At 35.1% G+C, this 16320-nt stretch overlaps 3 protein-coding genes across 3 annotated transcripts in view; 1 reads left to right on the forward strand and 2 right to left on the reverse strand.

Moving 5' to 3' along the window:
• Positions 1 to 2623: 2623 nt before the first annotated feature.
• Positions 2624 to 4167, reverse strand: LOC111372097 (pentatricopeptide repeat-containing protein At1g06270). The gene has a single exon (XM_022994267.1). The coding sequence runs from the start codon at positions 3885 to 3887 to the stop codon at positions 2862 to 2864; it is 1026 nt and encodes a 341-aa protein (XP_022850035.1). The 5' UTR covers positions 3888 to 4167; the 3' UTR covers positions 2624 to 2861.
• A 2358-nt stretch (positions 4168 to 6525) lies between these two features.
• Positions 6526 to 7357, reverse strand: LOC111371876 (LOB domain-containing protein 2). The gene has a single exon (XM_022994034.1). It carries the CDS (start codon positions 7307 to 7309, stop codon positions 6686 to 6688), a length of 624 nt encoding a protein of 207 aa, XP_022849802.1. The 5' UTR covers positions 7310 to 7357; the 3' UTR covers positions 6526 to 6685.
• Positions 7358 to 15126: 7769 nt separating this feature from the next.
• LOC111371909 (ras-related protein RABA1f-like) overlaps positions 15127 to 16320 on the forward strand; it is a 7661-nt gene continuing 6467 nt past the window's right edge. The window contains exon 1 of the mRNA XM_022994061.1: positions 15127 to 15217. Within this exon, the coding sequence (XP_022849829.1) occupies positions 15127 to 15217 (91 nt within the window). The remainder of the gene's footprint in view (positions 15218 to 16320) is intronic.

A 16320-nucleotide genomic window follows, 5' to 3' on the forward strand; every position in this document is an offset into this window, starting at 1 on the left:
CCAAAGGTAAAATGAAAATTACTTTCAAGAAACCAAACTCTCATTCGATGAAAAGCTCTCATTTTGGTTTCATCTCCATTGACAGATCCTACAAACATCACCGTATACGTCCGATTATGAAGCAGCCGAGTCTGCTCTTCCAATCTGAACCAGCACAAATTTCTCTTTGCACTACCACCAGTTTGTGAATTTTATTATTTTATTATTATTTTTTTCAACTTGACATTTTGGAGTGTGACGTGAGTACAATGTTCTGTGGTTTACACAGCTGGTTTCCTTTGCATTTTTCTCTAGCGAGGCCTTTCGTGTTACACCACCCTCTGGGGCGGAGGCCAACTTGACATACCAGCAAAATATGGACCTGCCACCTTATCATCATCACAAACCTTAAGAAATGGCTACGACAGGTCGACTTATCACTTATGTGTTATCTGCCATGTAGCAACACAGTATGCTTCGCCTTGGAACAGGGGTAAAAAGTTTCTCTTCTCCTCTCTTTCTCTAATTTCTTTCCCTTTCTACATTCTCTATTATAAATTTTCGTATATGACTATATTTATTATACATGCATACGGCATCAGTCAGATTGGATGATGCAACACTCAAGAGTTTGGAGAAGTATACTGGCATTCAACTCGAGTACGGATACGTATCTAAAAGTCGAAAAGTCCCAATTTTGGACTCCGGTATGTTGTATGTCTTTCAAACTTTAATTTTTTTCTCCAAAAATTGACATGTAAAACGTTAAATAATAATTAAGTGATAAATTGTTAAAAGATAGAACATATCACTTAAAACCAATGGGGAATTTATATTAAAATAATAAATTATTGTATAAAACATATTTTTTCAAAAATTAATATTAAGTTTAAGAATTTTTTAACATTTTTTAATAATTTATTTATGAGCCAAACAAATTCAAAAATTATAGGCCCATATTCATAGAAATAAAGCCCAATAGTATTATTAACCTAGAAACCCAATAAAAGTCCAATTATTGTCATTAACATGAGAAATGCTATTTGGCAAGGTCATTTGCACATACCCTGACCAGATTATCTCTTGTAGGGGAACCCTGGCCAAATAGCATTTCTCTATTAACGTAGAAGGTCATTGCAGAAGAACAACTAAACTTCAGAAAGGCGTAGTGCTTCTTCTCCTTCTTTGATGGCTTTCTCCATCCTTTCAGTGGCGGCGCTACGTTTATAGAAAGTGGAAAATGTGGAAGAAGAAAAGGGAAAGAAAAAAAGAAAGAAGCAGCAGGAAAAACTGTTATGTTAATTGCAAAGTTGCTCTAATACTATTGAGGAACAACACCACAAACTAAGATATGGAAATACCATCATTGGCTAGTGTAGAAAATAGTAAGTACTGGTTTGTCTAGAATTCGTGGGGTTCAACATTAGTGGGTAGAGTAATGTTCATATTAGTACCATATAAATGAAAGGCAGGGAATAAAGATAGTCGAGAGGCAGATTCCATTTCTAGGCTTCAGAAAACAATAATAACAGACAACTGATAAACCGGAAGAATTTTGGTTCACCTAGACTTCATTCAAGAATGCCACCAACCACTAGGAACACAGATGCTGACTATTCTATCAACCTACCCAAATTATTGTAGAGAATTTTTGAATAGATGATTAATTTACAACATCATCAACCCATCCTGAATTAGGAGTAGTTCACATGAACATGAACAACCTTAAGGAATTTAGCAAAAAGCCATTACAATGGTTGTAGCATCTCCAAGAGACACTATTTTTAAATAGCGTATACTATCATTTGGAAAGCATCTATAAATTTAGAAAATTAAAATTTTGAAGTATTCCAACAAGCTATTTATATTTAACACATAATTTTACCACGCTCAAAAAATATTTATTATTTTTCTCTATCTTTTATTTTAACTAGCTTTTCTCTAGATTATTTTATTATTTTTCTACATTGAAGATTGAAACACTTTGAATCTATTTAATTATAGAGAGTGAGTTTGACTCTCCAAAATCCACTCCCTAAATTAAAATGTTAATTTAAAGAGCCTTTTGGAGCATGATTTCAAGGATTGATCCTTTAAAATAGAGATCATCTCATTTTTAAAGAGGTTCTTAGATATACTTTTACACTTCCCAGCTAATCCCAAGAGGAACTTGTAATTCTCATTTTAAATCACCGAGCAAGTTTCTTGCTGGTTACAAGTACTGAAGTTTCTCGTTTCTATTCCAACTAGAAAATGAATAAGGTTGTCTTCATTTTCATCATAGGCAAAAAGGTCATGAGATGATCAATTGGACTATAAGTAAAAAAAAGAGGAAAAAAGAAGAAGGTTCTGTGCTAAATACTTTCTTTGGGAGAAAACATAAGATATCAGATATATGTTTTGAGATAAAGATATCATGTATGGGGTTGTATGAAGTTTGAAATATTGATCGGTGGTAGTCACGACTTTAAAAAAAAAAAAAAAAAATGCTGTACATAGTCATAACTCTTGCTTGAATCTTAATATATATGTATCGTAGACTCAAATCCGTGTAACAAATAGTATAATTTGTTCCATTTCTAAGATTATAATGGGAAAGAAGAGAAGTGCAAGAAATGTTCCATTAGTGCTGAGGTCAAGGATGTGCCTCCAGTAAAGCTTTAGTTTTATTTTAAAAATGGCAATACAACGTTCCAGTAATTCAACATCATGACACTTAACATGTGTACTAAAAACTGTATAGAACAAGAACAGGAAATAAGGAGTACAACACCTCATAGTTGGTTCTGGTTCAACTTCAAATGATACATGGCCTGATCATTACAGCAGTTGTGGAGGGAATTGCTCTTCAAATTCAGGTCGTGCCTAAACCAATTACGAAACTAAGATTTCAATTGTACAAATCTCTGTCTCACAACAGAGGCGAGCTCTGATTCCCCAACACTAACCAATCCCTCTACAAGCTTTTGCCTCAATCTAATGTATGGTATCAACCCTTTCTCAGTCATTCGAATAGCAAATTTTCCGGCCAAAACAAACTGCCCACATTCTAAACAACCCTCGAGCACCAACTCATAGTCCTCAAACCCCATACACACATCTTTGCTTTCTAAAAACTCGATCATCTCAACTGCTCTCCATATATCTCTGTTGGCACGCATTGCAGCCAATGCTTTCACCACAATTTGCTGCCGTGGAAGCAACCCGAGTGTTACCATCTCCTTAAGTATTTCTACAACCTCATTTATCATTCTATGCTCGCTGAATTCACCAATTATAGTGCCATAACTATCCAAATCGGGCAAGCAACCCGCCCGGCCCATGCCCTTCAAGACTTTAACTGCCTCTGTCAACTGATCAACCTTACACAGGGACAAAATAAGATAATTACAAGTCCCATAATCCGGAGAATATCCAATTGACTGCATCTCAAGCAGTATACTCGAAACAGATTCAGCTCGTTTTCGCCTTTCAAGCCATGCATTCGAAAGAAACAGATAAGTTTGCGGAACAGGAAGACAGCCAGAACGAAGTGTACGTTGGAGAATTGCAAGAGCAAGTGGAAGCGGATTTGGGCTCTCCAGAGTATATGAAAGTAGACAGGAATATGCAATCCGAGGCCGCGAACGGGGCCTTGTGCAAATGAAAGACTGTAAAATTTCATCAATGATACGGGCTCTACGGTTTTCAGGAAATTTCGATAGGAACGAAAACGGATTGGGATTTCTGAAAGAATCTTTCGCTGTACTGAGAATGTCAGGTATTTGTTCGTAAGCTTCGGCTTCAATTGCTTCTCTTAACGATACCTGGAGCTGCCTCGAAGAAGAGACAGAATGAAGTAAAGAAAACTGGAGGAAATAGCGGCGCAAAGGAATTAAAGAACAAATCTTTTTTATTGCCATCACCATCAAAGTCTATAAGCACAAATGAAAAATTCATTGAGTAATATCATCGAACAGGTGCGGGCTGGGTAATGAATTGGTGAAATCAGTTTACTGGACAACACTGAGAACTAATCAAACTTATCGATAGCGTCCTTTCTTCCTTAACACAGTAAATAAAAGAGGCAAATGATTGGTTAAAAAGACAAAAATGCAGGAAAAGAAAACCAAAAAATGGGTGAGAAGGGGAGTGGGTGAGCGAAGGGCGAGGGTAGAGGCGGGGAAGAAGAGAGCTTTATTAAACCACGAGGTATCAGTGTTAATTTTAGGGGTCAAATTTTAAGTAGAGAACATAATTCCATCTCCAACCCTTGCATCAAATATTGTATTATTTTGCAACAAATTTTGCATCAAATTAAAATTTATTTTCAATCATTACATCAAAAATTATACTAAATGAACTGTGTTTAACCATTTTCTTTCCTTTTTTATTCTTCATAATTTACTTATTTGAAATATTATTTATTTAATTATTTTATAAATACATAAACTACTAAATAAATAATTACGTTAAATTACGGAAAATGTTAAATTCATTAATAAATATAAAAAATATAGAACAATTAATAAAAATATTACAACAACGAAAATATGAAAGCATGCCATCAGAAAATAGTACAATGTATTTTGAATTTGGATAGACGATATTACGAAGTCGCTAAATTTTTGCAATTTAATTCTCAGAATTCATATGTTCATCCAACAAATGATCGATTAATGCATTTTGAAGTGCAATGTGAGTTTCTTTATTCTTGATTTGTCTATGACGAGCAAGAAATTCCTGAAAAATGTCGATTTTCGTCTTCAACCAACTCAACTTCTAGACTTGACGCTTTCGTTCATTATTGAATTGGTGCATCAATATTACGTTCGTCCTCGATAATCATGTTATGCATTATTATGCATGTAGTCATAGTATTATGTAATATTTGTTTTTTCCAAAATCTTGCGGGTCCTTTCGTTATTGCAAACTTCATTTTTCTAGAAATAAAATTAGATTATCGTATGTATGTCACTATTTAATATATTTCGTGCTAACTTTAATAAATAATCGTGTTTGATGTGTTTTAAATTTTTTTCGTCTTTTAATTAATTTATTAATTATTATGTCTTACATTTAAAATTTATTTAAAAAAATAATATTAATATTAATATTAATAAAAATAATAATAATTTATTGTATTAAAAAATATATAACACAAATGACATAAATACTCTTAACAAATTTATTTGAAAAATGTTAAATAATGGCAAAATGGACATTTTACACTTTGCACCATTTTGGTGTAAAATGGTGCAACGTTTGGTGTTGGGTTGAAGCAATTTTGCACCAAAAACTAGTGCAAAATGGTGCAATGATGTCATGATTGGAGATGCCCTAATTACCTGATCAATCTATAAATTGCTAGGTGTACATCTCATTGTGTATACAATGCATTACACCCCTCTCATATGAAGGGGAGCTCAAAAATATTTTATTGTGCATGGACCCCCTCCATGTGACAAAAGTGTAATGCATTATGTACATATAGTATTTTCCATAAATTTATAGTGGTGGTTCTAAATCTTTCAAATAAAATATAGACAGGTCTCAAGCTTTTAAATCATAGGAGATACGTTCCAAATCTTTCAAAAATGTTCAATAAAAGGAGATTTTGGAGGTTTCTATCCAAAAATTCGTTAGTTGGAAAGTCAAACATTCAATTTCACATTTAAAAAAGATAAAATGACAACTCTATATTTTCTCACCTAAAATAATTAAATAATAGAAACAGAAGAATTAAAACAAAAAAGGAAGAAGAAGATAATTTTCCATCTCGGTCCGCATCACACTTTACCACAACCAAACCAAACCCACCCCGTAACACCACCTACTCCACTATTGCACCGACCACCACCATGATTTCAATCACCATCAACCACCAACACCTAGAATCATCGTCACCACCACACCTGAGGTCTTCAAAAAGGTAGGAATGAAAGAACCAGTTTGAAGGTCCTTCTACCCCACAATTTTTAAAGGTATAGAGCGTATCTGCTATGATTCAAAGGATTGGGAACTATTTGTACTTTTTTGAAAAGATTGAGACCCCCACCGTAAATTTTCCTCCTGTTTTATTTACTTTTGTTGGTAGTATTTATGATAAAAATTGTGTTCACTATGATAATGTGGATGTCTAGCATTATTTAGACGAATCTTTTGAATCCTATTATTATCTATTCGTGATTCTTTTGTATTTGATTTTTCGTGAAGGATGTTATTCATTTTAAAGGGTCTCTGATTGAAAACATGGTTTTATTAGCAACCGTGCATTTTACAATTGAGGGTATGTTGCTCGAGAATCGGCAAGCATAAAATTTATTTTTGAGAAATTTAAAGAAACATTTGAACGGTACTTTCTTGCCATTTGATTATACCTAAAATTTCACATCTTATGGCGAGGGGCACAAATGGTAGTGGACTATCACATTGAACTTTTTCGATTAGTGTCTCGTAACGTGCTCACCATTGACTTTGAAACAATTTGATTGTATTGACCAATATATCAGTATATATAAGCCACTACAAAATGAGATCTCTAACTCTTGAAGAAAAAACCAAGGCTAAAGAAAAAAATATTACACTATAATTATATGTTTTAGTATACAATATTTAACAGGAATGAAAAACATGAAGATAAAAAATAAGTTAAAATTGTTAATCACACCGTCCAACCCGATTTGGTACCATGTATTAAACGTGCACTAACGTTAAAAGATAAATTTTATATACTTGTAACGAAGTATTGTTGGTTAAAACCATTAGGCATATACTGCTGAGGCATAAGAGCAGAACCATTGTCTATTTCTCCTCTTAGCTTATCAGTTTCTTGAAGATGATGCGAAGAATAAGAACAAGCGCAAAAATCCACCACAGAATTGCCATTGTTAGGAACATTATTTAGTGAATTATTATTAATGTTGTTGTTGTTTATTCCTGAGTCATTAAAGCTCATAAACTTGTTATTGTTCCACCCCATTAGCCCTTGTGCTGCTGCTTTATACACTATATTCCCTTGATTTTGGACTTGATGAATTTGCTGGTATTGGCTTTTGTACAACCTTAACTCCTCACAAACTCTTCTGTATTCTCCATAAGGACCAAGCACCGGATCCTTCTGCCGGCAAAAGGCTTCCCAGATGAGTGAATCTACAGCTTGTTTTCGATCTTCTTCCTTGAGATTCGTGACTATTTTCGTTACATTGCTCACACCAAAAACCTTATGCACTGCTTGGAATTCTCCGGTTTTGTCGACTGGGAAGAAGGGTGCCAATATGCACTTTTCAGTGCACTTTTTTCTTTGATGCTTGCATGATGCACATGCAGATGTGCCATTAGCCCTTTGCATCTTAAAAATCAAAAATCAAGAGATTCAAATAAAGAAGAAAGAATTGTATTTTAATGGGATTTCAATGCAAAAGATTGATGTAATAAAGGGAATATAAATAAATAAAGAAAAAATCACATGTTGTGAACACTTAATTGTTTGTAAAGAATGAAAAGAGTGCCTTTAGAAATAAGAATAAGTAGAAAACTAGTAATGAAGAAACTGTTGTATAGAGTGCATGGAAAGAAGGCCAAAATGTACAAATATAGTAATGAATTGTTTCACAAATACAAGATTTGTAGTTAAGGAATTCATTTTAATATGGGATTTTGGAAACAAGCACAGAGATGACTGTAGACATAAAAAAAAGAAAAGAAAATGGATTGAGTCCATTTCAATCATTAGTCCAATTAAATTAAATTCTACTAAAGTCCATAAACCTAAAGGCTCATCTCACTATTTAAATAAATAAACAAGTAAATAAAAATCACAATTACTCAATTATCTCTTTTAATTAAATATAACTGAGTGATTAGCAAAATTAGCACGAAGTGCTGAAGAAAATTCGAAGTCGGGGGAAGAGAAAAAATCCTCTCAAACCTAATTCCAGTGAACCCCAAGAATATCAAAATCTTCTTTGAATCAAACAAGTTCATGCCAAATTCAAGAAGATGAAAGTCTCCTTCAAATCAAATCAAATCAAATTCAAGTACAAGTCCAAGCCCTAAAATCCAAGTGCCAAACAAATCAAGTCACAACAAATCAAATTTTCAACAAATTCTTGAAAATCAGGATACAAGCCACATGACCCTTCGTCTTCAAAATAGACTTGGCACTAATGCTTCAACTATAGTCGAGATGGAGAAGTTAAATGTGTGGTAGCTAAGTCTAAACCATTCCTTGAAGAAAAATCCCATTTCACTGATGCCAAATTTTATATGGAAGATGAAGAGTGCAATTCTACAAGGTTGACTATGTCTGGATTTAAAATCAAAGAAGATACAAACGATCATGATTCGTCTATTGCTACTCAATCTCATCAACTTATCAAAGGCAAATCAAAGTTTACATCCAAAGGATTCTCTAAAGGCAAAAAACCTCAAATAGGATCAACTGATGTTGAGATATTGAGAAAAGAGTTAACTCTTCCAATACCTAGTATTCCAAAATTGCTTATGCCCCATCAACTCATAGTGGTCCCTGAGGAACGTAAATCTACATTGATAGCCTCGACATCCATTCAAAAGCTATGAATTTTCAGCTCATCCAAACGAGAAGTTGGGTACTGAAGGAGCTGTTGAATCAAAACAGACTTTTAAAGGATGTTATAATCATCAAGTTAAAAAGTTGTTTGAAAATGTTATATTTGGAAAAAGAGAGCCTCGTAAATTAGGTGATTTTGATGCTGTCCTTTTAGGAGGACGCGTCCCTTCTAATTCTAATGGAGTCTTAGTGTCCCGACCCAGGTATAGTTTGGGACATGATCCCAATCCATCAAGAAGGATTAAGGTTAAGAAGGTTTTTTCAAACCCCATCATGATTCAAATTTATGAAATTTTAAAAGAGAAATTAGAACAGTCGAGACCTTCACTGTTCGATCAATTGAAAATGAGAATGCTAGAGTTTCGGTATTTATAAGGTTAAAAGAAGAACCCACTCCAATGGTTGACATAAAAGGTAAAGTCTCTATCTTCCAAATGTTAAGAAAAGATCATTCTTCTTCTACCCAAATTGATAGGAATGCACAAGCTCCCGAGATGTCATCCCAAAGACAATCTGTTTTTTCTCGACTTGGAATTAAAACTTCTGATCCGAGTCCAAACCTCAACGGTTAAGAAGAAGACAAAGACGTCAAAAATTTCGCCCAACCCTAATGGATAATGAAGTTAAGGAAAAAGTCTCTGTCAATCACATAGCTTTTGAAGAAGCTCTCGACTCAGAATATGAGTCCAAAAGTTCTGCCATAACTAATGAGCCCGAACTAGCACCCACCTACATTTGAAGAAGGGGGATAAGCTGTTGTGGATGATTTGAAACAATTGAACTTAGGGACCAAAGAATCCCCTAGACCAGTATTTGTGAATGCCCTTCTCAATCAAAAAGAGGAATCCGAGTACATTCATCTGCTTGGGAATACAAAGACGTGTTTGCATGGTCTTAGAAGAATATGACAGGGCTAGATCCTAAGGTTGCAGTACATCATCTTGTAGAAAGACATGGAGTTCGACCGATCAAACAACTTCAAAGATGATTTCGGCGAGAACTGATTCCTTAAATTGAAGCGAAATTCAATAAACTTATTGAAGTTGGATTCATACGCGAAGTTAAATACCTAACATGGATTGCGAACATTGTTCCTATAAAAAAGAAGAATAGACAATCATGAATCTGTGTTGACTTTCGGGATTTGAATCAAGCACGTCCGAAAGATGATTTTCCACTTTAAGAGTTGATGGTGGGTGCAACTACCGGGTATGAAGTCTTATCTTTCATAGACGGATTTTCTGGATACGACCAGATACGGGTAAACCCGAAACACGAGGAGCTTACATCATTCCGTATCCCTAAAGGCATATATTGTTACAAGGTTATACATTTTGGATTAAAATATACAGGGGCGATCTACTAACAGGTAAAGCAAAAAGATTTTCGATGACATGCTGCACTAAAACATGAAATGCTATGTAGATAATCTTGTCGTTAAAACAAAGAGACGTAATGATTATTTACAAGATTTAGGGGATGTTTTCAAAAGATTTCGAAGACACCAACTAAAGATGAATCCACTAAAGTATGCATTTGGTGTCACCTCTGGAAAATTTCTCGACTTTGTTGTTTGACGCCGAGATATTGAAATAGATCAATCGAAAATTGATGCTATAATCAATATGCCAGAACTGAGAAATGTGTATGAGTTGAAAAGTTTTCAATGAAAACTTGCATACATTCGAAGATTTATCTTTAATCTTGTCAGACGTTGTCATCCATTCAACAAATTGGTAAAGAAAGATGTACCATTTGAATGGGACGATACTTATTAAAATGCTTTCCAAAGTATTAAGCAATATTTGTCTTGTCCATCGATACTAGGGATGGCAATCGAGTTTGTTGGTTTAGGTCACCCGTGGCTTGACTCTGAAAAAGCTCGAGCCCATCTGGCTCGAGCTTGGGCTAAGCCCTATTTTGGGGTACTGGGCAGAGCCCGAGCCAGCCCCTTTGGCTCGCCGGCTCACAAGCTTATATTTAAAAAAAATATTTTAAAGGCAGCAACGCGCTGCCTATTTTAGGCAGTGGGTTGCTGTCTTGTTTAAGGTAACTTAAGGCAGCAACTTGCTGCCTTAAAAAAAGACAACAGAGGCTGCCTTCTTTATATATAAACCAAAACCAAGTTTGCCCGACTCGGCTCTAAAAGCTCGGGTCGAGCCTAATTTTTTTGCCCAAAAAAAAACTCAATCATTTTACTCAAGTCGAGCTCGAGCTTTGCCTTAAAAAAGGCTGCCTTCTTTATATATATATGAAAATACCAAAATCGAGTTTACTCGGCTCGGGTCGAGCCTAATTTTTTTGACCTAAAAAAGCTTGATCATTTTACTTGAGTCGAGCTTGAGCTTTGAATTTCAGCTCGCAAGTCGGCTCGGCTCGACTCGTTGACATTCCTAACCGGTACTTACAGCTCCAGTCTCGGGGAAGCCAATGACTCTTTATATTGCAGCACAAGAATATTCTTTAGGAGCTCTTCTTGTCTAAATAAACGATGAAAGAAAAGAGAATGCGCTCTATTATTTGAGCCGGACGCTGGTAGGCGCTGAAATGAAGTATTCACCTATTGAAAAAATATGTCTCGCGTTAATCTTTACTGTTAAAAAATTGAGACGTTATATGCCATCACACACAATCAATCTTATTTCAAAGATTCATCCATTAAAGTACATAATGTCCAGTTCGATTCTTTCTGGAAGGATTGGAAAATGGGCATTACTATTGTCTGAGTTCGATATCAAATTTATTCCATAAAAAGCCATTAATGGACAAGTTTTGGCATATTTCTTTGTCGATCATTTAATTCCAGTTGAATGGAAACTTCATGAAGACCTTCTCGATAAAAAAGTTCTAGTTACTGAAATCATACCATCATGGAGGCTATATTTCGATGGATAGCTCGAAGTTATGGTGCCGGAGTAGGAGTGGTCTTTGTCACTCCTCATGATCTCGTCATGCCTTATTCTTTTGTCTTAACAAAGTAATGTTCAAATAACGTGGTAGAATATCAAACTCTTATCATTGGCTTAGAGACAACGTTAGATATGAATATCCACTAGTTAGAAGTCTTTGGAGATTCTAAATTGACAATCAACTAGTTTTTAGTCAAGTATGAAGTCCGTAATTCAGACTTGAAACCGTATCATGAATATACGTCAATGCTTATAAGACGATTTGATTCGATAAAAATCAAATTCGTCCTAAGGAGTGAAAATAGGAAAGCTGATGCCTTAGCTAATTTGGCCGCTGTTTTAGATAGGCCGGATGAATATTTTTCCCACTCTATTTCAATTGCCCAGAGATGGGTACTTCTTTCGTTGCTACCCAGTAATTTGGAAAAGAACAATAGTGTCGCAGGTAGTCGAAGATGAGAAAATTGAAGATTGGAGACAACCAATAATCGATTTCCTTCAACATTAAAGCTACCAAATAATCCACTACGAAAAACTAAAATCAAGAAATGTGCCTCCCGCTTTGTCTTTTATAAGGGAACACTTTATCAACGATCATTTGACTGAGTTTTCCTTCGATACTTAAGCAATGATGAAGCAACACATGTCGTGGAAGAAACCCACTCTGGAATTTGTAGTGTCCATCAGTCTGGATCCAAACTCCATTTTTGAATAAAGCGGATGGGGTATTACTGGCCAACTATAGTACAAGCCTATGAATTATATAAGAAAATGCAAAGCTTGCCAATTTCATCCATCAACCTTCGGAACCATTACATCCAACAATAGTTTCATGGCCGTTCGATGCATGGAGTCTTGATGTAATTGGATATATAACTTCAAAGTTTTCAACAGGGCATGCATACATCCTCGTTGAGACCAAGTACTTCTCTAAGTGGGCTGAAACCATGCCATTGAAGAAAGTAAAGAAAGAAAATGTCACAGATTTCATTCGTATCCAAATCATTTATCGATATGACATCCTGTGACACATCATAACTGATAATGGCAAACCATTCTACAATAGCCATAAAAATAATTTATATGCAAAGTTTGGATTCAAATAGTACAACTCGTCCATGCACAATGCAATAGCTAACAGATTGACAAAGATGTTCAACAAAATACCATACAGTTTGCTAAAAAAAGTTGTCTCCAAATCAAAAAAGAGATTGGCGTGAGAGAATTGGTGAAATCTTATGGGCTTATCGAACTACTTATTGGACTCCAACACATGTCACTCCTTATGCTTTAGTGTATGAGAGCTATACTTCATCTGGACTATCAAATCCTATCGTTTTGAATTGTCATCTAAGAAGGTTTGACATTTGAAAAAAAGCCCGTCTTCGATTGGAAGAGCTAGAAGTTTTGTATGAGAAGAGGTTAGAAGCACAAAATGCACTTGGAGCGCTATCAAACTCGAATGACGAAGTCCTTCACCAAAAAGGTACGATCAAGATCATTTAAAGTTGGAGATCTGGTACTTTTCGTGGGTAGGCCGATCATACTCACAAGAAAAACATGGGGCAAGTCCAGCCTAAATGGGATGGTCAATTTCTTGTTATTCATGTATTCACTAATGGAGCATACAAGATCGTCGACTAAGATGTACTGCAAATCGAGCCTATCAATGAAAATTTTTTAAAGCATTTTTATGCCTAAAATTCTTTATTTTTTTAAAAAAAATTCATTGAAAGCAAGAACATTGTGTTCTTGTAATGAACTATATTCGACTTGATCCCATTTGGGTAGTAGGTAGCTTGAATAAGTTATAAATTCAAATTCAGTCACAACAAATAAATTCATTCAATTTGTTTACCACTTTCTGTAATAAAAATATGAAAAAGAAACGTTCATCCAAAAAAATAGCAAGGCAAAATTCATACAATATGGTCTTAAAAAAAGATAAAAAATTCTTAACTTCATGAGGATCACTCTTCATTGATCACTTGTAGGAAACTATATTCAAAAGTCTTCATTTTCTGATCAATGAATGCTACGCCGGTGACATCTCTTATTGTGATTCTTCCAACGTTGCCTTCGCAATTCCAAACACTCTTTTGTTCCTAATGGGCTTGAAGTTCATCATGGAATCTGTCTAACTCAAATGTTAGCTAACTAATTTTGCCTTCCACTGAAGAACACGTGGAATCCTCTACTTCCAGCTGAATGTTCAAAAATTTCAACAGTTCAGCCTTTTCTTCAACGGTTGGACAACCTAAGTGTCGCTTTATTTTAGATAAGTAAGAGTCAACTTTTTTAAAAACACATACATTCACTTCATCAAAGGTGCTAGGTCTGCGTGGAATGAGCTAGTAATCACGTTTTGAAGAATTAAATTATTTTCATCCCACCAAAATCGAATATTGAAAATTCCATGCTTCAAAACATCCTTAAAACGAGTGAATAGCTCAAATGGTCACTAAACTTTGCACCAGGTCCGCAAAAGGTCACTGAACTTTCAAAATCGTCTCACTCATCACTGAACTTTGCATTTTGTAATCTCATTAGTCACTCAGCTAACGGTCCATCCAAAAACTAACCGAATACTCATGTGGCTGGCAGAATAACTCTTGTCCACATGAGCATAAACACCTCGAACAAAATAAGTTGTCGCCCAAGTATAAAGAAAATGTCCAAGAAATGAATGTGAAATTGAGTCAAGGTCTGGGTTTGTCTGATAGTTGGATGTTTGTGTAAGTCTTCTATAAATGCTCGTTAGTATGGGTGGAACCGGACTATAAGTGTACCCGCCTACCACCCTAGAAGATGCTTTAAAAGTCCCAACTCTTATACATTTGTCTCCAAATGGAAGAACAAAACAACAAAGCCACAGGGAGAGATAAGCCACTATCTTTAATTCCTCTTCTTCTTCCATAAATAGAGATATTGACAAATTGCTCTAATGACATCTATCTCTACGAGTAATGTCTCTCAGCTTGTCTACCACCAGGGCCTTCGTATTTCTTTCGATGCTCTTTAATGACGCCTCTTGAATGGATTTAAATTCATAGCATTCTTATAATTTTTGTGTTGTTGAGAATTCTAAACTCAATCATTCTCATGAAACCAAAAATCAATCAAATCTACATGAGCAAACCAATCAGATTCATTTGCATTGGCAATCAATGCGAAAACATTAAAGAGGTAAGACAAGACTTGGGAAGATGATTTGTCAACTCTGAATTTCTCATGGTAATGACCCATGATCGAAAGCTCACTTATCTCGCGGATGTCCCAATGAGAAATGCCAATTTCACCATTGGCAGTCAGAAAGGTAGTATTCTCTAGACACCAAACCTCACAAAGAGCTCTATAAATAGAGTTTGGGAGATGGTAGTCTTTTGTAGCAAAACCAATTGCAAAAGCTAACTCATGAAAATTTATCTTGAGTAGAAGTTTTGGGACCATAAAGATCACTTCTAAAATTTTGGAAGAAAAGAAATCTCTCATCAACTGGTCAGTGCGCTTCTCCATCGTATTTCTTTATTGTCAATCCTCTCACAAAGTACAGCCTTTGGGATGCACTCCATGCTTTGGGAATGATGAGGCAGAAGATACAAAAAGGGAAGATGACTACAAGAGTGGTTGGACTTGCCAGTATCCAAAATTTCGTGACATTCACTAATGGTAGGCATATACAACTCTGACAATGGCTCCAAGAGGTTAGGAGAAGGATTTGTCGTTGGATTACGGATGCTAAATATAAGTTCACATCGTAGGCTAGTCTAGGCACGGTACTTTACATCAGTATCTTCGAAACGCAGATAACTTTTACCTTGACTTTTGAGCTCAATAATTTCATGTATGTCAGAGTACACTTTATCATTAGAACTTGTTGCAGCCATACCAAAAAAAAAAAAAAAAAAAAAAAAATTAGCACAAAAAATGAGGAGTAAATCTTTTAAGTTCGTTTATTGTCTAAAATTACGAGCCTCCAAAACATGTAAAGGGCCTAACCTAAAGTGCCTTGGACAGTCGAATGAGCCAATCCTTAGTCCCAAACATAAAGTGCCTTGGATGGTTGAAGAAACAAGTCTATGGTCCCAAACACAATGTGCCTTGAACGGTCGAAGGAACATGTCCTTGGTCCCAAACACAAAATGCCTTGGACGGTCGAAGGAACATGTCCTTGGTCTCAAACACAAAGCGTATTGGATGGTCGAAGGAACAAGTTATTGGTCCTTAACACAAAGTGCTTTGGACGGTCGAAGGAAAATGTCATTGGTCCTCAACATAAAGTGCCTTGAACGGTCGAAGGAGCGCGTACTTGGTCTTCAACACAAAGTGCCTTGGACGGTCGAAAGAGCGGGTCTTTGATCCTTAACACAAAGTGCCTTGGATGATCAAAGGAACATGTCCTTGGTCCCAAACAAAAAGTGTATTGGATGGTGAAAAGTAACAGTCTTTGCTCCTCAGTGTGTGCGAAAAAGTTTGCAATTTTGAGCCTGTTTATAAACATATATTTCTTGAACTAATAAAATAATTGCGGCACAAAAATTTAACCTTTACACAAAAAAATCTTGAACCTCAAAATTTTTGATTTCGCTCGAAAAAGTTGAATCTCTGAAAAAAAAATGAAGAATGTTAGTTTCAATTTTGTTAAAACAACAATACTAAAAAAATGATAAAATTAATCAACAAAATAAAAGGGGGTAAAAAAAAAAAAAACTAAAGATAAAAAAATGGTTATGTGTAAAAGAAGAAGAATAAAAAAAATGGTTACGTGTAAAAGAAGAAAAGAAGAAGAATAAAAGAAATCGAAAAAAAGAGAGAGAAAGAAATTGAAGAAAATAATAATAATAATAATAATAATAATAA

Source organism: Olea europaea, chromosome 23 (assembly GCF_002742605.1).
Source record: "Olea europaea var. sylvestris chromosome 23, O_europaea_v1, whole genome shotgun sequence".
Classification (NCBI taxonomy): domain Eukaryota; kingdom Viridiplantae; phylum Streptophyta; class Magnoliopsida; order Lamiales; family Oleaceae; genus Olea; species Olea europaea.

What these genes read in the sequence shown, in the direction of transcription:
- LOC111372097 (XM_022994267.1), bottom strand. Translation starts at nt 3,887, where the DNA reads ATGGTGATGGCAATAAAAAAGATTTGTTCTTTAATTCCTTTGCGCCGC.
- LOC111371876 (XM_022994034.1), bottom strand. Translation starts at nt 7,309, where the DNA reads ATGCAAAGGGCTAATGGCACATCTGCATGTGCATCATGCAAGCATCAA.